The sequence below is a fragment of the Parasteatoda tepidariorum genome, chromosome 1 (assembly GCF_982258835.1).
Source record: "Parasteatoda tepidariorum strain Cologne lab strain chromosome 1, Ptep-v5.0, whole genome shotgun sequence".
Classification (NCBI taxonomy): Eukaryota; Metazoa; Arthropoda; class Arachnida; order Araneae; family Theridiidae; genus Parasteatoda; species Parasteatoda tepidariorum.
In genome coordinates, this window is record NC_141755.1 from 23,426,111 (window position 1) to 23,451,001 (window position 24,891).

Genomic DNA, 24,891 nt, shown 5'->3' on the forward strand with positions numbered 1-24,891 from the left:
TAATATTTAAAAATACTCAATATGTCAAACAAAAAAATCCTTGTCAAGTTAAATATCATAAAATTTATTTTATATTTAAAAACACATCTCTTTCAGTTTTAAACCTTTAAATTTTCGTAATGATTTCTAAATAAATACAGAAGGTTAATGCCTTTAAACAAAAAATAAAATGTTTTACATGCAAAAATTATTTTTAGAACTTTTAATTTTATGTTGATGGCAAAGAAATTTAAAGCTTCTTTGTTTATTAAGAGTATTTTTTGGTCCATAAAATTGTCCACGGTTTTATGCGATTAACTTATTATGTTATATCGGAAAAAATCTTTCTGTAAAAGAAAACTTTTTTTTCAAAGGCAAGTGAGTCGAGATAAAAGCGTCTTTAATTGATGTTAACAAAATATGAAAGAGAAGAACAGGACACACGAGGATAAGAGTTCTGGTAAATTTACCATACTATATGCAAATAACATTTCGGGTAAAAAAAATATACTTTTGGTTTACAAAAACCCTAATATGCGGTATTTAAACCACATATTTTTTAATTCTTTTGTTCAATTGGTAACGGTTTACCACAAATTCTGGTTTTCAAAAGTATAGTTCTTTTTACCACACATTTACTTAAAAATACAAAACTGAAAACTAAATTTTACTAAATAAATGACTTTTATGTCATGCTCTAAGAAATCATGATAAGATTACTAAATTTTGAAACATTCACTAAATTTTATTACATATTTAACACTATGGTTAATTTAACCAAAATGAATACTATAGAGCTTTGGTAAAAATTACCGAGCTTTTTGATGTTCCTATAGGGCAAGAAACACGTCGAATTTAATCATATTTTAGTAGTTTTGACCATACTTTTTTCTCAGTGTAAAATTCTTTCCCTTAATTCCATGATAAAACAATTCCTACTTCTGTTTCAATAACGTATGCAACTTTCGACATAAACTATACATTATAGTAAACAAAAATTTAAATCACGTTAGGTTAATCCTGAGCAATATAAAGTAAGCACAGGCATTGATTACTTTTATACAGTAGCTAAGATCAATAATTTAATCCAAATTCTAATAATTTTATAATAAAAAAATATCCATTCTAATAACAATTTAATCTTATTTTACGCAAGCAATCGATTTTATTTTCGAAGATAACAACTCAACTAATACGTTTTAAGTGATCAAAGGGATAACCCGATCAGGGGAAACTACAGGTGTTACCATATAACGGCAATTTTATCAACGGTTAAAAATTTCAAAACTATTGGTTCCGTAAACATTGCATCACATCAATTTTGACTCGAACGTGGGAAAAACGCCATGTGTGATCACCTTAGTTGACGTTGGCATCTATCACATTTTTTAGTAATTTTAATTTAAGTAAGAATTTTAACATCTGAACAGAGTACAAAGAGAGCAAAATTATCGTTAATCGTTCTTTTCCTTAGAAACTGTTACAGGCTGCAAACCACAGCCTACGCAATGGAACGTTTAGTTCCACTATGGATGATATTGTTAATCGCAGGTAGGCATTTGAAAATCAAAAATCGCGTTACTGTAAAATGTGCTGTGGTAATTAAAATTTATAGTAAACTTATAATAATACGATGTGAAGTATGTTTAAAAAATGATTGAGCTCTTTCTGTAACACAAAAGAGATTCAGTCTAATTTACGCAAACTTAAAATCAAAATGGGCTATTTGAAATTTTAAAAAAAAATTATGAAGCAAAATTATTGCTTGAAAAATTTCTTAATTGATGCACAGTAAAATATTTATTGTGTTTAAAATTTATGTATGAGTTCCACAAACGAAGTTTTATTTAACGAAAAATTGTAATTCTGTTATAATTTTATTTAATAGAATTTTATCGCTCAAAATTTCTATTGATATTTTAATAACGTACGTTTATCAACGAATTCATTTTAAAGTAATTTATTAAAAAAGAAAGATTCCTTTTTATTTATCAAACAAAATTTTATTCGATCGAATTTTATCCCACAAAACTTTTACTGATATTTTAATAATGTACGTTTAGTTACTTTTTGTTTATCAACGAATTCATTTTAAAGGAACATTTTAAAAAATTAAGATTCCTTTTTTATTTATAATATAAAATTTTATTTAATAGAATTTTATCGCACAAAACTTCTACTGATATTTTAATAATGTACGTTTATTTACCTTTTTTTATAACGAATTCGTCTTAAAGAAATTTATTAAAAACGGAAGATCTATTTTTAATTTACCTCACAAAGAAATCATGGGCACAACTTTAGGTAAATTATCTCAGAATCATCTTCGAGATATGAATAAACTTTTCACGTATTCGTTAGTTAAAATATTAAGTTTGAAGAAATAAATTATTAAAATAATAAATGAACTACGTTTTTTTTCCTAGAAATTTAAGTTTACAGGCAGACATCTTGCATTTGAAATCTTTATATTTTTATACGATATCTATGATTTTGAATGCCAAAATATGATTGAATTTCTATAAAGAGAAATTGGATTGTTATGTATATCTAATATATGGGGAATCAGAATAATGAGTAGATGTATTCTTAATAATCAAACGGATTGTTTAATTTAATATTTAAACAATTTATTAGTACAATATACGATCATTGGCTGAATATTTGATACTGATTTAAACAAATATTTTTGAAACCGTTTTTTATTTTGTTTATGCAACATCTCATTGATCATTGAAAAAAACTTCTAAGATTTGAAATGTTTTTGAAGAATAGTTTATGGTTTTCAAAAAAAAGGAAGAAATGTCATTATTGAGTTTAATTATTATAGTCATATTACGTTTTGGAAAAATCAATACAAAAAATCTTATAATATACAGTTTTCTAGGCAAATATGCATTTAATATTTAAAACATCGATGATAATATATTCATTTTACAAGAAACATTGGTTTATAATCATCCTCTCAAAAGAACATATAACATTTAAAGAAAGTTTTTTTTTTCAATAAAATTTTTCAGGTAAATGCATTATTGAATTAAATTAAATTAAATACTTTTTATGGCTTAACTAGAAGGCAATGACTCGCTTCTCTCACAGACGCCCATGATTGCTTCTCAATCCCTTTTGTTTCTTGAGTATAAGCAAATTGTAATACCAAAATTAAAAATTATTTAACAAATAGGTGTCGGAAATTTGTATTATGATAAAATTTAAACCTAATATTTTTGTTCGCTTACCATTGCAGCTTCATTTGTTCATTGTTTTTAAAGTACATAATTAAATTTAAGTAACTATAAAAACTCGTTAAATATTTCTCACCAACGAGATTACTTAACTAATAGAGCAAAAGTTTATTCTTAAACATATTTTAGAATTTTAAACATCTATTTTGTATTTATTATTTTAATTAAATGCGTTGACTGAGCACAGTTTTCCATAGAATTTATTACAAAAGTAAATTTAGCACAAAGTATGAATAAATTATTTACCATTAAATAAGTGTAAAATAATCACTGAATGTTTTGTTGCATCAAATGCAGTATAATAAAGATTTATTATACGACAATTTTAAAATAAAAAAAGAATACTTTTTTTAATGAAAAATTTAATAAAACAGTAAAAATAATATTGCAATAAAAGAACAACACTTTCAGTTTTAATTAACATAATAACAATTTAAATCAAAAACATAATATTAACAGAGAGTAATATTAAATTGAAATGGTGAATAAATATTGTATTTAAATATTGTTAGGTATGGTATAAATATATAATTAAGAGGTATATACCGTTCTAAATTTCATGCTAATGACAACCTAAAATATTTATATCTTTTTTGTTTATTATTGAGCATATCATGTGATTTTTCTGTCCAATGAAAATGCATGAAACGATAAGATGACAATAACATTTTTATTATGAATCGAAAAACATAGATCATTAAAGATAATATGCTTTTTCATGAGAAGTATTTTTAAAAAGACACTAAACAGTAATTAAGTCAATAATGGCCACTATGATCCTGTGAAAATCGATTTTTTCCCTGTATTTATTAAAATATATGAAATTAAAAATTTACTCTTTCAGTTTATGGCGATGCTGTATCTCTCTTGAATAATGTGGAAGAGAATAATTCTTTAGAAGAGCCTCAAGTTTATAATAAAGTACAAGCTGATGTTTACATAAAAAAGGATGACAAATACAAAAAAGTTACCATCTCTGAGGACGCCATTTTCCTGCCACATGAAAAATACTGCCAGTATTTTTATGTCTTTGATGGCAAAGAAAGTAATGTCTTCAGCTGCTCGAAAGGATACTATTTCGATTCTAAGAAATTACAATGCCTGAAATCAAGATCAGTTGATTGCGGAAAGAGGAAGAAAAGTATAAGTAAGTATGGTGTTTTAGTTATATGATAGTTTTAAACACAATTATTATATCTTAAGTTCTATGAGAAATGCAGTTAAAGTATAAGCTGTTTTCCAATTTGACGTTAAAAAAACCCTAAAAATTGTGTGAAAGAGCACTGTTTTTCAAGTTAAATCGTATTAGAATTTTCTTTAATTATTATGTCACAAACGCAACTATTAAGCCTCAAGTTCTATGAGAACTGCATCTAAATTATAAGCTACTGCGTAATATCTCTTCGAAATTGAAGTTGAAGAAAGCTAAGTGCTGTATGCAATTTCCAGTTCTATGATAGTTTTAAACATCATTATATCTAAAGTTCTATGAGAAATGCATCTAAAGTATAAGCTGTTTTCGAATTTGACGTTAAAAAAACCTAAAAATTGTGTGAAGGAGAGCTGTTTTTCAAGTTAAATCGTACTAGAATTTTCCTTTATTATTATGTCACTGACACAACTAATATGTCTAAATTTCTGAGAGAAATGCATCTAAATTATAAGCTGTTACGTAATATCTCTCCGAATTTGAAAATAAAGAAAAACGTAAAAGTTGTACACAATTTTTAGTTCTATGATAGTTTTAAACACAATTATTGTAACTAAAGTTCTGTGAGAAATGCATCTAAATTATAAACTGTTACGCAATATCTCTCGGAATTTAAAAAGGAAAAAACCTGAAATTTGCCTGGCAATTTTTAGTTCTACGATAGTTTTAAACACAATTATTGTAACTAAAGTTCTATAAGAAATGCATCTAAATTATAAGCTGTTACGCAATATTTTTTTGAATTTGATGGTAAAAAAAAACCTAAACATTGTGCGAAGGAGCGCTGATTTTCAAGTTAAATTATTCCAGAATGTTCTTTAATAAGTAAACACAACTATTACGTCCAAAGCTCTCTCAGAACTGCCTCTAAATTAAAAGCTGTTAAGTCTATCCAAATTTAAAGTTGTAAAAACCTATATAAGTTTTGTGGAGGAACCCTGTTTTTCATGTTAAATTATTCTAGAATGTTCATCATAGTACTAGTATTTTACACACCCAGAAAGTTTTTTTCTGGGTGAGTAATAATCTAGATTCTATCATGGTAGCGGCTACTTTACACCAAATAATGTGTACTTGGTGTACAGAAATCGCCTCCATGCTTGTTCTTAAAGAGCTCTTAAAGAGCTTCTTAAAGAGCTTCAATAGCAGAAAGATATAATACACATAGGAATCAGTAAAGTTATTTTTAGGAGAAATTTATCTAAAGTAATGATCAGTAATTTATCGGGCATGCATACACTAATTCTTAAAATAATATTATTTTGCAAATCAAATATACGCGTGGCACAGAGAGAATACTAAGCGACTTATGCCTAGGCTGAACAGAGAAGAAAGAGAAAGAAATTATACATTATAAAATTATTGAAAATAGTTGACGGAAACTTAAAATTTTAGATATAAATATCCTTCTTACATAACTAAAAAACATTCACGCATCTTTTTAAAGGCGAATTTTAATTTTTGTAGTTGAAAAGCAGCATTAAAGTAATTGTAAGCCATTGCAGAAGATGTCCAAAACGCGCCAGCATCGGAGTTTCGGAAGAGAAAGTATTTAATGTATGGTGTAAAGAAGCGCTATCTTGGTGTCAACGATTTGCATTTTAGGTGTTTAGAGCTTTTATACACCATTTAAATTTTATATGAAAGCTTGGTATGGCCTTTAACTTAAAAAGTAGTTTCCTTTACGCAAATTTTTAGTGTTGTTCAATATCAAAGTTGGAAAGATATTACACCACAGAGTTTTTTGAGTGCATGTTTTAGTTGTGTAGAAAAAATATTTATATTTTAATTTTTAAGTCCTTTATAATGTATGATTTCTAAACACTCTACTCTGTTAAGCCTAGTTCAAATTAGTCTTAATATTCTCCGTGCTACACGCATGCTTGACTTACAAACTTATTTTATTTTAAAATAAAGTATATGTATGCAACCTAAATTACTGATTCTTATTTTTATATAAATTTCTAGTAAAAATAACTTTACTGATTATTATGTGTATCATATCTACTAAATTTTAGTATTACTGAATAACAAACATATTGATGGCTATTTTATACCAAGTAGTGCAAAAGAAGATTCTAAGTGACTCACTGCACCAGGAACTATCCTTGGTTCTTGGTGGTAACCCCACTTTCAAAGTAGTTGCCGCCATTTTTAGTGTTCAGCTACACGGGGGACAAATTATAGTGTAGTGTGTAAAAAGAGTTCTGTAAAAATATAAAAATTATTTTTTCATCAAATGTGTACGGGGTGTTTCAAACTGACTGTCAAAAAAATACGGGGTCCTTCAGACTGACCGCCTTTAATCCATGTAATTTTGAAATTAAATTGAAAAATACGGACTTGAAAGTTCGTAACATTTAACCTTTAAAAAAAACGATATCGAAATCTACCTAACAGCTAGTAAGACGTCAGTCAAAAATCTACAGATTCGAAATAACAGTCGACATGTTGTCAACTGTTATTTCCAATCTGTATATTTTTGAAGCGAATGAAATTATTTAATCAAGTATTATCAAAATCAAATTCTTACTGGCCTGGAAAACAGCGAGATGTTTTTAATAATTGCCTTTTAACTCCTCTCTGTTTCTTACAGCAATTTGCAGGTTTTATTCTTAATTATAAGGTATATCATAGAAAATGAAATCCTAATTATTTACCAAAACGGTTTTAATAAATTATGACATGCGCATTTGAAGCATATTGTGGCAAAGAGTACTGCCCTTAATTCACAGTCTAAATTAAAGTAGTACGAATGCCAAAATTTATTTTTAATGCAGACGTCAGCGTCATCTATTAAGTTCTAAATAACTACTGGTTTAGGTTTCTCTTTAGGAATAAGCAGCTGGTTAAATTAAATGATACGCAGTTCTTAATACAGTAGAGAACCGATTATCCGGAACGATCGGGACTATCGCTATTCTGGATAACTGATTTTTCCGGTTTTCTGAATCGCTACAAAAAGCCGTTTTTTTAGTGTTAAACCTAACTAAAAAAAAAAATATTTGGAAATAATCTTAAAAATAAGAAAAAACGATGAGGTAATACACTAATGATTATTTCTGAAATGTTGGTAAGGTAAACATCTTTCAAAAAAGAAAGAAAAATCTTAAAATCTTATGAGTAAAAAAAATTTTTTTTTAAAAAATTGCGGGAAAATTTATCAAACTTCGTTCCGGTTTTCTGATTTCCGGATAACGGATTCTGTACTGTATTTAAAACGCTAATTTCTAAAATGCGTGCAGTACACCGAAATCATTCATAAAGATAAAAGCCAGCGTTAAAATTCACATATCAAAAATATTCAGTTACTAAAATTGCATGCAAGTTTCGATGCAATTTTGCAACAGTATCATCAGTACAAAATACAGAAAAAAGGCGATGAAATGGCTTTTTAATTTGATTTTTTAAGAATTAAGAAAACAAAAGGATATTTAAATTGATTGAGTGACTTCGCAAATTTACGTTAGCATCCGTATACTCCCGTACGGTAAGATTTGAAGCAATTGCGCACTTCAAGTGAAATGCGTTATCGCCCGTGAAAAAAATATCAAACCTAGGTAAATGAAAAAATTAGATTGTACAAGAACTCGTAGATTAAAAACGCTAATGTAGTTGAATATCTTTTTAACTTTGACCAGAGAATCAAAATAAACATTTACAATTTATAATTAAATCAACAAATTGCTGTACTACGATACGATTCATTTCTAAATTTCATCAATTTTCCTCAAATTTGCATTCTATTTGCATGTTTTTAGTTCGAAGGTAGACTTAACCAGAAAACCATACTTAATATGGTCTTAGCTATAGCATCGAGCAGGGTGTTTGTAGCTTTGTCTTCGAAACGTTAATCACGCCAATATAGCGTAAAGATACGTAGCATCAAAAATAAAAGCGAGCATGAGTAGTTGCTTCAAATCTTGCGTACGAGTGCGTACGAAATCTAACATAATACTGCGGGATCTCTCTAATATCAAAAGTTCTAACGTTACAGACAATGTAAGAGTAGCGTTTAAAAATGTAGCCTAACGTAGGATAAAACTCTACCCAAAATAATGTAACGTATGTAATAATTACATTGCAACATTCCATATTTAATCACCGTTGCAACATACCTATTGTATTTTAGTTAGAAGTATAATGTTCAGAACTGAAACTAAAAATCATTACATGACATGCATATCTATTTTAGTTATTAATTGATGTGAAATGATTTAAGAAGTTTGGGAAGCCCGTTTGTAAATCAAGAATAAGAAATTGTAACAATTTAATGAACCATTTGTTATTAAAATGAACAAATGGTTGTAAAATATCATTTAAGCGATGTATAGAATAACAAATTATCTTTGCTGTATAGCATTATTTGTAACATATGAATACGTTTGCCATAAAATTACTAAAAGAATATAGGTATGATAAATATCTACACTTTGAATAAGCATGATAAAAGTAGATATTGTGGACAAAATTTTAATGTTCGTTTCACCATCAGATATAACACATAAGTGTCACCTAGAATTCAAATGGTATCCCATGTATTATTGCTAACATATCTTTTTCATTTTTTAACCTTATTTATAGTCAAAACAGTATTAAATGTTTTCATATTTCCAACACGTTTGATGTCAGTAGTATAGTAAAAAAATACATTAGCGTGATTGCTTTTTTTATCATGAAGTTGCAACAATGAATTTAAATTAAAGGAAGTGTGTTAAGAGATCACGAAAGAAAAAGTTCTCTGCAATCGAAATTTTTAGATGTTAATATGAACATAAGCAAACAGCAAAGTAAAATCACGTGTTTATAATCGAAACATAGTTGAACATTCCTTATTAGTTCCTGTCCAAATTAGTACCTGCTCATATTATAAAATAAATTAAGCTAATTTGCATTTTTCTACTTTTCTATTACATCTAATAACTAAATTTGTTGTGAATTTTTTCCTGCCTTCTTGACTATGCTTCACCTTAATAATGTTTCGTCAGTTTTTGATAAAGTGTTTGGTTTTGGTTTATTAAAAATTAAATATAAATTTCGCCTCCTAAAGTACGCTATTTTATTTTTTATAAAGATTTTAAGAATCTGCATAATACAAGTGATTAAGGAATATCCTTGAGCAATTTTAAAGTTTGATTTTAATGCTTTTAAACTTTGCCATAAAATTCAATTTAAATTTAATTTTTTTGAAAATTAAAACGAAAGAACTAAAAACCACCATAGATTTTGAAAAAATATGACAAATGTTTATCGTGTCTGTAATCTTTGTGACATCGGAACACTGTACATTATCAAAATAATTAAGCGTGGTCGAGTTTTAATTAAAAAAAATTGCATTTTGTTATATGGAATCTAAATAAATTAGTATTTCAGATACAGAAACAGTAAATATCCAAATACATATAAAGTTATGTATGAATAATATATGAGTTTTGTGCGGATACTAAACACGTTCATTTAAAACGTTTAACACAGAAAAGATCAGAACCGAGTTGAATGTAATTTCATGGCACATTTGTTGCATTCGAACTGGTTAAAATTGGATAAATGAGTTTAAACTTACCCGTGAATTGGTTTCTTAAATTTCACATACTTAACCAAATTTTATGTGAATGCGAAGGTTTGGCATTTTGGAGAATTATGTAACAGTTAAAGAAACGATTACATTTATTACTTAACGATTACTTAAAGAAACTATTTCATTCATTTTGAAAATTTAAAAAAAAAAAATTGGTTTTTTAATAAATTTTTCAAAACAAATTTTCAACAATTTTTTTTTAATAATTTCACTTTATTATAAATATTTATAATGATACTCGAAGAAATATTTATTTGTATTTTCGATTTTTTGCTCTTCATTTTTAATTATTTGGACCAAAACTAATACAATTTTATAAAAAAAAAAAAAATTATGAATTTTGAAGCAGGCACTAGATTTAGCAAAGCGTTTTTAAAAAATCATTAATTTTTTAAAAATAATTGTAAAAAAACGGAAAACCTGCGTCCCACAGTGGATCGTAAGACTCGGTTTCCAGAGGGTCATTAAAGTCAAGCATCACTGGCAGCGGTCAGTGAGGAGGACACTAACCACCTTCATCAGCTTGCGAAGGGACCGAGGATGCGAGTATTGGTTCTCGTTAAGTTATTTTACCTTAAAGTAATAGACTTCAAGTATTAAATATGTAAAATGTGTAAAATTAGCAAAAAAAGAAATATAATTTTTTTAAAACGATTAGAATTTACTTTAAGTTTTTTTTTTCTGTTGATAATGTTATTTCAAATACATTTTTGCAATAAGTATATTTTTATAATTATCTAATAAATAAGATACATCTCGTAATTTTAATGCTAAGTAGTAGTATTCCATAATTAAAATGATGTTGAAAATTTTTTTCATTACAGCTTTTCAGAGAAAAACAACTAAATTGCCTAATACCTACTTCAATTCAAATGATAAAGGAAATTATATTATTAGAGATATTAACTGAACTATACCAATCTTGTTAAATTGAAATCACTTTTTTCCATTTTTATTCAAAATATGTAAATATGTAAGTAGGATCGTTTCATCCATATCGCATATGAGCGATTTAAAGTTTTAAACATTCATCATTTTAAGCTATTGAAAACTTAATATAAAATGGAGGCAATATGAGAAAAAGGAATTGAGCTCAGTCGGTAGAGCGCGAGATTCTTAATCTCGGGGTCGTGGGTTCAATCCCCACGTTGGGTGGTTCCTTTTTGGAGCCGCGATGGCTCAGGGAATAGAGCGTTCGTCTTCCAATGAGGCGAACCGAGTTCGAATCCCAATCGATACGAATTCGCATCCGGCTTGCACCGATCACAGTGCTGACGTGAAATATCCTCAGTGGTAGACGGATCATGGATTAGAGTCCCCTTGCCATCAGGCTGACCGCGGGAGGTTCTCGTGGTCTTCCTCTCAATGTAACGCAAATGCGGGTTAGCTCCATCAAAAAAGTCCTCCACGAAGGCAAATTTCTCCCAATACTCAATCCAGGAGTTCCCTTGTCTTCTGGATTGGGTTCAAAATTACAAGGCTACGGAGTTGAACTTTAGTAGTTGTAAACCCATAAAATTGAGTCAGCTGTTCAACGACGGTTAAAATACATACGATACAAAATAATAGATGTCAAGTTTTTGAAATGCTATAAATCTATAATAATTGCCCTTATCCATAGCTGTTTTAACGTAATTATTTTCTTCCACAGATAGTAGTGAGGAAAAACACATAGGGCACATTCACTATAAATGTCCCAAATGGAGTGGTTTCTATGCTCATGAGCACTATTGCCACCTCTATTACAACTGTCAGTCAAAGAAGCCCGAGTTGATGATGTGCCCTCCTGGATTGCTTTTCGACACCAAGGCTGGAAAATGTGTTAATAGAGGTTCCGTCGACTGCAACAGGAAAATCGATATTTATGGTAAATATAAAGGAATACTTTCTTATATTATTGAGTTTATACCAGTAGTCCCAAAAATGTCAAACGATTTTAAAAGTCATTAAAAAATGTGATAAAAGTGTGTGGTTTTCTGCGTTTTGCTTAGAAAACTAGCAGGGCCTGATTATCGCCTAAGCCCAATAGGCACGGGCCTAGGGCCCGCTCTTTCTGGGGGGGGGGCTCAAAAATTAGTAAATTTTAGATACTGAAAGAAACAGTTTTTCTCAAAGAATGCACTTTTTTTTTCAAATTTTCTTTATATTGTGATAAACCAAACTCGTGTAAACATTGCACTAATCAAATTCGAAAGTACAGCTGAATTTGAATTGGTGCAATTTTTACGTCAACGGCTTAAGTGAATGCACTGAATATGAATTTTAATTTTCTTAAAGTGTTATATTTAAATAAATTATTATTTTAATGTGTTTTTAATTTTCTATGAGTAGCTATAATTTTGGCTCTTTTGAATATTTTGTGTGTGTATTTTTTAATAAAAATTATAATTAATGACCCTAATATCTTAGCATACATGCTGAACTTATCGTTAAATCTAATGAAAAGTCGGCTAGCTTTGTGTTGGCTTAAATACTAAATAAAAAAAATAATTACTGCTTACAATAAAAAATAATTCTACTAATCAGTGACTTTTAGCAACAATCACTGATTTTCAATTGTTTGTGGTAACCAAGCTATTTTTATTTTGACACAACATTGTTTTGTTGTTTTATATTTTGCTTTAATATATAGATGCGAGAACTTTATCTTAGTAAAATGATCTTCAATTGACTGCTTTCAAAATTTTTCAGAATGCTTCTCTTGAATCATGCAGTTTAATGGATACTTTTTTATTGTTAGGACTACTCTTCAGAAACTTAGTTTCAAAATATTTCGTAATGTGCTCCGGAAAATTTGGAGGGCCTTTGGCCTGAATTTGTCTTGATCGGTCCCTGGAGATTAGTCTTTTCCACTCACTTTTCAAAACTCGCTACAAAGTTCGCCAATCATGCAGCTGACTTAAAAACAATGTTAGTTTTCTGTTGCATGTCAGATTATTCCGATTAGAATATTTGCGCGTGCATCTGCTAAACCTACAACTAACTTGATAAAAAAGAATTTTAGATTTTCAAAACAGAACATAGCAAGCTGTGAATTTTTTTAGCACCTAGCATTATTTTTCGAAAATTAGTTTTCCAGATCTTTAACTTTCCTTAAACACTTGGTAGTAAAGTACCCTTGAATATAAATTTCCCTGTAAATTTTAATATGTAAATATTCTCTGTCTAATCCTTACTTATTTTCAGAGGATGATAGCAGTGAAGTGGTTGAACCCGATTCCAGCGAAGATACCTATAGCTGTCCTGAGAGTTCTGGTGTGTACCCTCACCCAAAACATTGCAATAAATTTATTCGATGCTGGTTCAGCGTTGGAGATGTCTACGTTTGTCCAAAGGATACTCTTTACGATATAGATCTCAAAAAATGTCGTTCAAAGGAGTTCGTACATTGTGAAGACAGAAAAGATCCATACGGTAATTCTTTTTTTCAAATTTAAAAATTACTAATATAGCCACAGAGAAATATATAAAGACTTTTACGGCAAATGCCGTAAAATAAAAAAGATTAATTTGCAACTCACTAATCTGGATTTTAAAAAAGTAGCTAATGTTTCACTCGCTTATCATTGATTCTCCCAATTCACATGAAGTTAGAAAGCTAAAAAATTTAAACCATGGATTCTTTATGCGATGTATAAAAAAAACTAAAAAAGAAATTTTCTCGATATTTTGTAATTGCATGTAATTAGGGGAATTGACAGCAATGCTTAATAACGCGTTTTTACCAAGGTAGATGTCAAGATTTTTGCTAATGTCTTTTTATGGGATTATAAGAAAACTTAAACAAAAATATGGGTCTTGATAATTTGTAATTATTGGAGTAATTAAGGGCTACCTACACTAATTGCACTATTTACACTATCTATCATAACTATGGTAAATTTACACCCATGAATTTACACGAGGTGTTTGGGGCAGCATTACTAATTACGGCTTATGTGTCATTAAACGGTAAGGAAGTAAGTTCATACTACTATCAACAACTATCAACTATGTAAAGCAGCGAAGTGTTGAGCTTGCTTAGGCGGAACGACTGACCACCGCACTGTGAGCCAGAAAACCATGATCTTTGGCTAAAAGTCTAAAATTAAATTTTCAACTAAAATATGTGTAAGCAGTTTTAATATAGCCCAAATTAAGTATTCATAATCATTCCAAACATTATAATTTACTTTTTGAACCGACGAGAGTACGATGTAATGAAAAATATGTTTAAAAATTTTTCTTAAATTTAACTTTTAATTTTTATTTCCGAAATATATATATATAGGAATTTCACCTTACTGTTACATTTTTATCAGAGTAATTAGTCTAAAATTATTGTACAGTTTTTCAGTTTGTTGGATTAGTTAATACTCTTGACTAATTTATAGTTTATATCTTATCATTTGACATTTTACAATGTTTGAATGACTTTCGAAATTTAGTTCCAAAAAGTTCCACGAGGTAATTAGCTAAACTTTTTTTTAATTGTCTTCTTTGTTGTTTCTTCTTTCGAAAAAACCTGCCCCATTTTGCCCGCATTCCAAAGGTGGACTAAATGTACCGAAAAACAAAAATTATGTTTTTCTTCATGTTTTCGCGTAATTTTGTAATATTACTTCGGAAATATAATTTGCTTTTCCGTTTTAATAAAAAATTATGAAAATTATATTTTCATTGCTATATTTAATTATTTAAAAGTATTATATTATTTTTTTTATTTTTGCTAGCCATATTTCAGCCGCCATTTTGTTTTTTGGGGTATTTTGAGTGTATTTCAAAATTTCAACTATGAATTCAATTTACCTGCACATAAAAACCCCTAAATAAAACCCCCCAAATTTTGAAACAAATTTTATCGAAATACTAATTTTGTCCACGAAACCTTGGATGCTGGCCCACTGTGCACCACAGACGAGTCCGAGGAAGAGTTTTAGCCCGCTTATTAGCTCTTACATTAATGCCGAGAATTTAGGACAATGGCACCAAAGGTATCAGGAACCGACGCGGAGCCGTGAAGCGGCGTGTTTGTGCAGGTCTAGGACAAGGTGGAACCGCGAATCGTTGAGTTCGTACATACATACATAAAGGTTCATCTAGGCAGAATATCTGGTATCCGCTGGCGATTCGCAATCTATAAAACAATTAATTAAATTTCATTCAAACTCTTAACTATTTTATTTATTTTCTCAGATTTCGAAGATGATGAATTACCAAAACTGTTGGAAGAATTTCCAGATTTCGATTGTCCAGCCAATAAGGGTCGTTTCTCACATGAAGACTGCGCCAAGTTCTACGAGTGTAAATCAGGTGATGCTAAGTTGTACGAATGTCCCCAAGACAAATTATATGATTCAAAACTGAAGACATGCAAAAAAGAGACAGAAGTAGTATGTGAACGAGAAATTGTTGATGAAGAAGGTACTTTTTTGAATCTTCAAATTCTTTTCAAATTCGATATAAATTTAACTATCGCAAACAATTTTTTTTTAAAGTATCAAAATAATTCAAGTTATGATTTACGTAAAGAAAGTATAGCGTAAATTTTCAGGATTCTGGTATACACGGCTGAATATTACAATTCATAAATCACGTGCAAAAATTATTTATATATTTTTCTTTCTATTTTAATAAATGTTATTAAAGTCTTAATCAATGTACTATATAACTTTAGTTGAGATCAAATAATAAAATAAAATAAAAATTTTAAAAACTTCGTTTTATTATTAAAAAAATAAAATAATTCTTATTTTGTTTTAAAACAGAAGTCATAGGAAGCATTAAATTTTTAAAAAGTGATTAATTCACCGAAAATCTCCCTCGCGTTTTTCCGAAAGTGATGCGTCCTACGTTTCCACACTTATGGCGTAGTGAAAAACAAAATTTTTTCAAATTTTTAGTCCTCTTAAAAAGAGCAGTTCTTAATCGTTTTTTTTATTTATTGCGTAAATTTTTAAAATGCAACCGAATTTTTACCGAAAGTTCTATATCATCGAGTATAAAAGAGAACTATAGATAAATAATGATTTTTATATTCTGATTCAAAGTGAGAATCCAATTTTAGCAAAGAGGCGAAAATTCAAGCTGCTTAAAATTTAATAATATACACTTAGGAAAGCATTAATCGAATTTTTTTAACTCTTTCCCAATAAATCTTATGCATGTTAAATTCTCCTAGATGAAGAGTTCATATGCCCAGCTAAGGAAGGTATATTTAAAGACGAAGAGAATTGTGGTTCTTACTACAAGTGCAAACATGGTAAAGCTCAGCATTTGACATGCGATGAAGGTGAACTCTTTGACACAGACTGGAAATCGTGCAATGATGAAGACGATGTGACATGCGGAGAAAGGATACTTCCAGGAGGTAAACAGTACAAAATCAATATTGTCATATAAGATATGTCTTTGATTGTTTTGCGTGAAATTAATTTAAATTATTTTGTCTAAAATTAATTTATTTTCAAGCGTATATTTGGTTAAAAAAAATGAATGCATTATAACTAATTTACTCTTGCAAGAAATATCAAACCACGTGGCATCATCAAGTTTTGACGTATTGAGATAGGAACAAAATGAAAGCATTCTGTTAACACACTCTTATGAGACAAATTTGACCAAGATAATCGATCGAGACAAATTTGACGGTTTGATTTGAGAGGTACAAGTTATTGCCTTGTATCTAACTCACTGTTATGGGACAAATTAAACCGCGTGACTTCATCAATCTTTGAGATGGGTCCAAAAGCTAGAGTGATGCAATAGTGAGATGGGTACAAAATGAACTTAAGTTAATTTATGAGATAAATTGATCCAAATGTCTATTTTAAGCCCGTGAATAGTTACATGGAGGGACAGACAGCTTAGCATACTGTAACTATATACTCCACGTTGTGACAGGTTAGTTTAATTAGATCCTTGGTTTAATTAGACCATTGATTTATCATTAAATAGTAAATAGATTATTGATTTAATTAGAACATACATTTCAAGATCACTAAGGTTTAGTTTTTTGGTTTTATAATCAAGTTTCATTTTATGTACTCAAAATACATTAATGCTCATATACAGTACTGAAATTTATTGTACGGAGGTCGCTACCGTGTGTGTGGGGTGTCCAATCCCAATTTTGTCCACTTTTGGACTAGCTGAAGTGCTCAAATCTTGGTTAGAGTTCCGTACGTGATGAAAACGCAGCTTTCAATCGTTCTTCTCCACTACAAGCAGAATTTATCCTTATTGTATTGTCAATCAAATTCAACCACTTTTTGATTGAATTTAATGCTCAAATATCATTTGGTGTCTGATACCAATGCAAGCTTGAACCATTTCATGATCGCTTCTGGCAGTATTCATTGTATTTTAATACCGGTGTTGCCCAGTTAGTTCGTGTTCTGGGTTTGTAACTATCAATGTTCAACTCTTTTCCCTTGTAATTTTGAACCTTATTCAGAAGAAAAGGAACTCCCGGATGAAGGCATTGAGACAAACCAGTCTCTATGGAAGTTTTTCGATGGAACTTGCTCACATTTAAGCTATATGAAGAGAAAACCCACGAGGAAAACCCTCTGCTTGTCCCAACAACAATGGAATTCTATCCCATGATCCATCTACTATTGAGGATATCTTGTATCAGCATGTGGTCGGTGAGAGCTCGGAGATTTTTATCGACCAACCATCGCTGGGATTCGAAACTGGATCATCTCATTGAGCGGCGAGCGCTCTATCCCATCATCACCATCAGACATTTTTGACATTAGGAGTTTACCCGAAATCAAAATTTTGTCCACTTTCCGACATGTAGTGTTCTCATATTTTAACAGGCTATTTGTACTATTTGGAGAAAAAAAATTTTAGTTATATCCTATATCTATCAATAACGGTACAGACGTAAAACGTCTTAAATGGTAAAAACGTAATTTATCACCAACCGAAAATGTGACCTCTTTCAATTTAGCCAAGTTTTTCACGAAGATTAAAAAGGAAGAAATAATTTTATTTTTGTCAGACTTAAACGAAAATTCTATGGTATACCACTTCCAGAAAAAAAACTTCTCGCATTTTTCGAAACTGATAAAAATAAAATTATTTTCTTCTTTATATACTCTGCTTGAATAGCATGGCTGTTTAAATTTTATTTTCATTTTAACAAATCGATGGCATCGCTTAAAATTGTGTCCTTCCCTTAACAATCGTACAATAGTGATAAGAAGTGATGATACATTGCTTGTCAGATTAGAGCTACGGAATGCACAGTTATTCAGAAACCCAAATCCATAGTTCCAGACGCGGCGCAAAGCAATAGTGAAAGAAAAAAGCATCTGGATATGTTGTTAGTACTATAAGAGCATACATTTCATGGTCGCTAAATTTTAGTTTAATTAAGTTTTATAGCCAATCACGTCATTGGAATGCAAAGAAGCTTCACTGTAAGTATTCAAAATATACTGGTGCTTCTATCCTATCTCATATTTCTATAATCTCGTAAACATGGACATTATTCTTAATGTCCTTCAAACATCTATTGTAATTCCGGTGCATCATGATGCAAGTTAATACCTGTCCTTACGCGCCATTTCAAAGAAGGCAGAATATGACATACATTCGTTTGTTCCCAATCACCAACAGATATAAGTTTATTAAGGCGATTAATACTTTGACTATAATTTTAACCTATAAATTGTATCCTATTCATTGCATATATTGTGATTGTATCCTATCTAATATTTCTATAATGACGTGAACATGGACATTATTCTTAATGTCCTTCAAACATCTATTGTAATTCCGATGCATCATGATGCATGTTAATGCCTGTCCTTACGCACCATTTCAAAGAAGACAAAATATGACATACATTCGCTTGTTTCCAATCACCAACAGATATAAGTTTATTAAGGCGATTAACACTTTGACTATAATTTTAACCTATAAATTGTATCCTATTCATTGCATAGATTGTGATTGTATCCTATATAATATTTCTATAATAACGTGAACATGGACATTATTCTTAATGCCCTTCAAACATCTATTGCAATTCCGATGCATCATGATGCATGTTAATGCCTGTCCTTACGCGCCATTTCAAAGAAGACAAAATATGACATACATTCGCTTGTTCCCAATCACCAACAGATATAAGTTTATTAAGGCGATTAACACTTGGACTATAAATTTAACTTATAGATTAAATCTTAAGAGCTAACTCTATCTTTTTTGCAGACGACCCTGAAGAAGAAGAAGGAGACAATGTAGTAGATCCTGATCCTAAATACGAGTGCAGCAAACGACATGGCCGATTTACCCACGAAGAAATCTGCAACTACTACTATCACTGCAAAGATGGAAAACCATCGGTCCGCAATTGCCGCAGGGGAAAATATTACGACAGCGATCGGAACATATGTTATGAGGAAGTGGATTGCGGAAAGAGAAAGCCGAAGGAAGGTAAAAACCTTGTCGAAGGTTGTTCATTATAATAGCATCAGGAAATAGTAAGGTATCGGACGCGCATAATTTTCAAATTAAGAATGGCTCATTCTGCAAGCAAATTGGATTAACACCAATATTAAACAACCTTGACATTTTACACAGTTTATGCGAGGCTAAATTAACTACAATTCAAGAAAAAAGTTTAATATTTCAAAATTTTAATTTTTAAAGTATCCTTGGTGAAATATTAAAATTAATTCTGCTTTCTTTTTATGTTTGGTGACTTCAACTCCATTACCAGTTTTGCCTAATTCGTATAATTAATTATATTTCAAAACCAATATTTAAATTGGCCTTTTAAATAGTATTGTTTTTATTCGCTAACAAGTGCATTTTATTAAGAGAAATAAAAATTTACAAAACTTGATATTTTTATGTATTTTTTACTCTTAACTTTAAAACACTCAAGTCAACAAAAATGTTAACTTTTAGAAAAAAGTTTTTTAAATTAAAAATCTTTCGCATACTAATTTAGAAAAATTGCTGAATAAAATAAATTGGTTTTTTATTTATTTTCATTATTCAGATTTTAAGTTTCTATTTTAATGTATGAAGAACTATTAACTGGCAAATATATATTAGGAAGAAAATAATCCCATTAAATGTTAAACAAAAGAAAGTTATTTGGATAATTGCTTGTTTTTTCTTTTAAATCTTTCATTCTTTTTCATAAACTAATTTTTAAGAAACTATCCTTTTTGCTTAACATTTTTATAATTCGATTCTTAAATGTTACAAACAAAAGCTAAATTTTATAGTTGACATTGATGTAATAAATTTTAAATAAATAGTTAATTTTCAAAATTTTAATAATATTCGTAACATAATTTTATATTTTTTTAAAAATAAAAAAAATTATCCAAACAAAAGTTTCTCCCAAAAATGACATTGCATGAGTCTTAACGTAATTATGAGTATTATAAATCTAAGGAAGATTATTGCATGAATCTAATAGAGATCATATTATGATTTCTCTTGGAGTTTTAATAATTATTATATAAACATATTATTGCTTGTATTAATAACAGCTTGTAGCTTGCATTAACAAATTATTGCTTGTATTAATATGTTATCAAAACTCTTCAAGAGTAAGTATTATTCAGCACAGTAAGTACTATTCACTTCATTTTTCTAACACATAATATGGATGTTTAGTTTTTTTAATTATCAACGCAGACGTGATTACCTTCTATCAGTTACTTATCACTAACCACATAAAGCTTGTGAGGATAATATCATTTGATTGTATTACACTTAAATCAATAATTGTGTGCACATCAATAATTCTTTCTAATGAAGACTACCGAAACAAAGAAAATCTTTCTTTTTCAGATGATGTTGTTACCACTCCTAAGCCACGTGAATTCGTATGTCCCACCAAAAGTGGTAAGTATGCTCATCCCCGGAACTGTGGAGCCTACTATACTTGTGAACGAAGTAAGCACAAGCTGGTGCATTGCCCAAAGGGAAAGTTGTACCACGAGAAATGGAGGAGTTGCGCAAATGAAGTGCAAGTATCATGTGGTAACCGAATTCATCCAGACAGTAAGTTCATTCTAACTATTTACTCTGATCTTTTATTTATATTGCCCTACTGGTTTTTAAAATCATCAATTTCCATAAAGGTTAAGATCACGCTAAAATTTTGAGAAAGAAAATGGGATACCTTCAAGTGACGTAGTGTGGGTATCTCGATCCTGATTGATTGTTAAATCGTGTCATTTGTTTACGCTAGCAATTATTCTTTCTATTCTATTTCGAGTAAGCCAAGCCCGTCATGTATCGATTTTCAAAGTGACGCATTCTATATTTACACAAGGATTCTTTCACAAGGATTTCAATTCTTTCAGTATATATTTCTTACTTAACATAAATGCAGGGTTGAAGCCACGTAAAACATAAATAAAATAATTATGCAACGAAGTTGCCAAGTACACAAAACATAAATATATCACTGTTACAATAAAATGCATAAGCAAATAATAAATCTAACTAAAACATGTAGAGGAGAAAGAATTACATTTCCATTAATTCGATGTGCGATAAGGTGCTGCATTTAATAAACTCCACGTTAATTAACATTCTAACTTATGTGGAGACACTTAGTTAAACTTTAACACGCCATTTTGCTTATAAGCGATCAGCTGGAGCTTACGTCATAGGTCACATGTGTGGGTATCTATGATCCTCTTCTTCTTGAAGAACAAGTACCAAATCGTTCTTGTTTTCTTATCCTTTCTAAATCAGCAATTTATCCAAACTACTTATCCCCACGATTTTTATTGGCTACTACTACCAAAAAAAAATATCTGAGGCTCGAATTCTGAATATTTGTTTAGCCTTTTAAAAACGTATAACCGGTTAGCAGTAAATCTAACTCGTAACTCTACAAGCCTTTGCCAATTTTCTTCAAATATAGAACTGCATTCTTCGCTGTAGTACATAGGATAATTTCGTTTTATTAAACGGGAGTTTAGTTATAAATATTTTTCGTAAATTTCTTTTTTTGAAATTTGTTTTTTTTTTTTTTTTTAATAAAGAACATCGTTTTTGATATAATACAATTTTTTCCATTCTGCTACGGCTTTTTGCACTTAAAATCAGGTTTAACTAAGGGCAACTTCAAAACTGAAAGTACTACTGATGTTTCCACAAACCCTTCTAAAAGAAAAACTTAATCGAAGAGATTCTGCGCATGCACCATTTTATTTTAAACTTGAAACATTATGCGTCTTAAGAATTTTAAATAACTATGAAAAGAAATTTCCCAAAGAAAACTAATTTTCATTCTAAAGCTACACGTAAACTAATTGAGACATATGCAATTACATACATCATTTCCATTTTTTTTTCGAACCATAACATTTGTTGTTGTAAAAAATAAGTCCCGTTTTTGCATCACCGTCATTGATGAATACAAATTATGGAAAAATTTTAAAACACTAGTCCGCTACCCACAATCATCTACGGTTCAATATAAGTAACTCGTTTTATTTTTTAAAAAAAAAATTCTTCTTGTAAAATGGAACAAAAGCAGTTTATTTCTGCATCTCAAAGGATAATCTGGAATTGAAAACATTATAATAATTTTTCTAAGTTTTTCCAAGACAATTTTAAGTACTTTAATAAGTATCAAGTTAACGCCAACTCCACAATATCATGTTTCTCATAGAATTGATTTCATAAGGGAAATTCTAATCGCTGTTACATATAAGAAATTTATTTTATAGCTGAAGCAATTAAAAGAGTTGGAATGAAAGTTAAAGTTCATTCCAGACACATATCTTAATTTTTTAATGAAAAACAGATAACCAAAGCAAGTGTAAAATTTTGCACATTACTTAATCGTTGGAAATTAAGCTTCATGCATCCTTACTCATTTTTTTTTTCTTCTAAGTTATAACTTTTCATGCACAATGCGCAAAAAAATAAGCGGAATAACTTTTGATGTAATGATTTTAGGGCTCAATCTTAATGGATATTACGGATACCCTTAAATAAGTATATTAATAAGTGCAGACGAAATTTTAAGTTGCAGAATTGGACACAAAAACGTTCTTTCTCAGAATAAATATTCCTTCTCTTCGACAGAATTTGATTTCTGAGCCTCAAAATATAGAGGATAGCCTAAATCTAGGAAATATGGTCTCAATAATTTGGTCAGGAGATCGGTTCAAAGTTCTGATCCCTTAATGTTGGGTTTACTTTTTGTGTATTTTACCTTGTCTCGAGAACTTTTTAAGCGAATTAAAAAAATTTCGCAAACAATTAAAAAATTAGTTTATCCAAAGATAATTTCATGCAAAATATAACTTTTAGTAAGCATTCATTATTTTTTATTATTTTATTAAAAAATAGTCGAAAAGATTTGAATTATATAAAAAAAAAAAAGAAAATCTACATCATTTTAAAGAACGTAATTTTAAATGGTACAAAATTTTATTGATATGAAATTTGAGCGAAATCGGTCAAATATTTCCGGAGGAATAAAATATTTTTAAAAAACGACTATTTTAAAAGTCGATTTCTCTAGAACTACTCGACCTATTTCATTAAAAAATTTTATTTTGCCATTTAATGTTGCATACTTCAAAATAACATAAAAAAATTTTACAATTCAAAATTTTTTAAATTTTTATTAAATAAAATACTAAATACTCTCTTAAGTTATACTTTGCATGAAATTATCTTTGCAAAACGAATGTCTTAATTGTGTGCAAAAAGTTTTCAATTCTCGTATAAAATTCTCGTATGACGAAATACGCGAAAAGCAGGCCGACTCATCATCTATTTTTGCTTCAAAGAGCTAACATAAGCACAATACTAACATAACGTTAACTTGTGAACTTTTTTGCTCCCATATTGCTTGATAGGTCAGCTCTGATAGTAGAGGAGTCTTAGCAAAATTAACATTGAGGAGTCAGCTCTCCTAACCAAACTATTGAGACCATATTTCGTAGATTGCGTTTACCCCTATATTTCAGGGATCAGAAATCTGAATCTGTCGCAATAAAGGTATGTTTATTTGGCGAAAATACATTTTTGTGAATGATTTAGTAACTTTAGATATCGTGTTGTTGTTTACGTATGCCTGTTTAGACAGAGGGATGAGATTGTTCTTGCTTTTCAGTGGCGCCATCTATGGACAAGAATTCGAACTCTGCCACACCGTACATCACACCCGTTTATAGGGCGGACGGCGGACCCATTCATTCTTCATTCATCCACCCCCAATCAAAATATCGTGTGCAATTATTAAGTAAATTATTTGAGGTAACCCCCTTGAACCATTTAAGATTGAATCCTGAAACGTGAAGATCATTAGATTAAAAATTATTCAAGTTTTTTATTTTGCGCAGTGTACACATGCCAATAAATTTGCCATAATTTTAACAGTGACAATTTGTTTTCAGTGGATCCTGATGAAACTAATGATGAAGTGATCAATCCAAATCCAGATTTTCAATGCGAGAGAAATTATGGTCGGTATACTCATGACAAATACTGTGATTGGTTTTATAACTGCCACGATAAAAAATCCTCTCTACGAAAATGCCGCAGGGGAAAATACTATGATTCACATAAAAGGAAATGCATTGACTCCAAGGACGTGACTTGTGACGGAAGAAAACCATCCGAAGGTAACGATAATTTTATTAGGTGTAAAAGGTTTTGTGTGTTAAAGACAAAAGTTAAAAAAGAAAAATTTCATTAGTATTAATTTTAACAAACTGATTCTCATCTCTCCTTGAAATTGTAATAAAACTATTGTGAAATGTTATCGAAGAAAGACCCTTCTACTTGTTTTACTTTAATTACCTTTTGTGTTTGCTAGCGAAGTGAAGATCTTGCTTGCAAATCTCGATCTTCTATTAGCAATACTATAAGAAAACTCTGTGACG

General features: G+C 29.7%; 1 protein-coding gene across 3 annotated transcripts in view; it reads left to right on the forward strand.

Annotated features, from left to right (window-relative positions):
• Positions 1 to 1,373: 1,373 nt before the first annotated feature.
• Positions 1,374 to 24,891, forward strand: part of LOC107446911 (uncharacterized) — a 79,444-nt gene continuing 55,926 nt past the window's right edge. For all 3 annotated transcript variants that reach the window (XM_087160316.1, XM_087160318.1, XM_087160317.1), the window contains exons 1-9: positions 1,374 to 1,530; positions 4,069 to 4,371; positions 11,664 to 11,879; positions 13,199 to 13,426; positions 15,188 to 15,415; positions 16,173 to 16,361; positions 19,220 to 19,444; positions 20,822 to 21,034; positions 24,403 to 24,630. In XM_087160316.1, the coding sequence (XP_087016442.1) occupies positions 1,488 to 1,530; positions 4,069 to 4,371; positions 11,664 to 11,879; positions 13,199 to 13,426; positions 15,188 to 15,415; positions 16,173 to 16,361; positions 19,220 to 19,444; positions 20,822 to 21,034; positions 24,403 to 24,630 (1,873 nt within the window). In that variant the 5' untranslated portion in view covers positions 1,374 to 1,487. The remainder of the gene's footprint in view (positions 1,531 to 4,068; positions 4,372 to 11,663; positions 11,880 to 13,198; positions 13,427 to 15,187; positions 15,416 to 16,172; positions 16,362 to 19,219; positions 19,445 to 20,821; positions 21,035 to 24,402; positions 24,631 to 24,891) is intronic.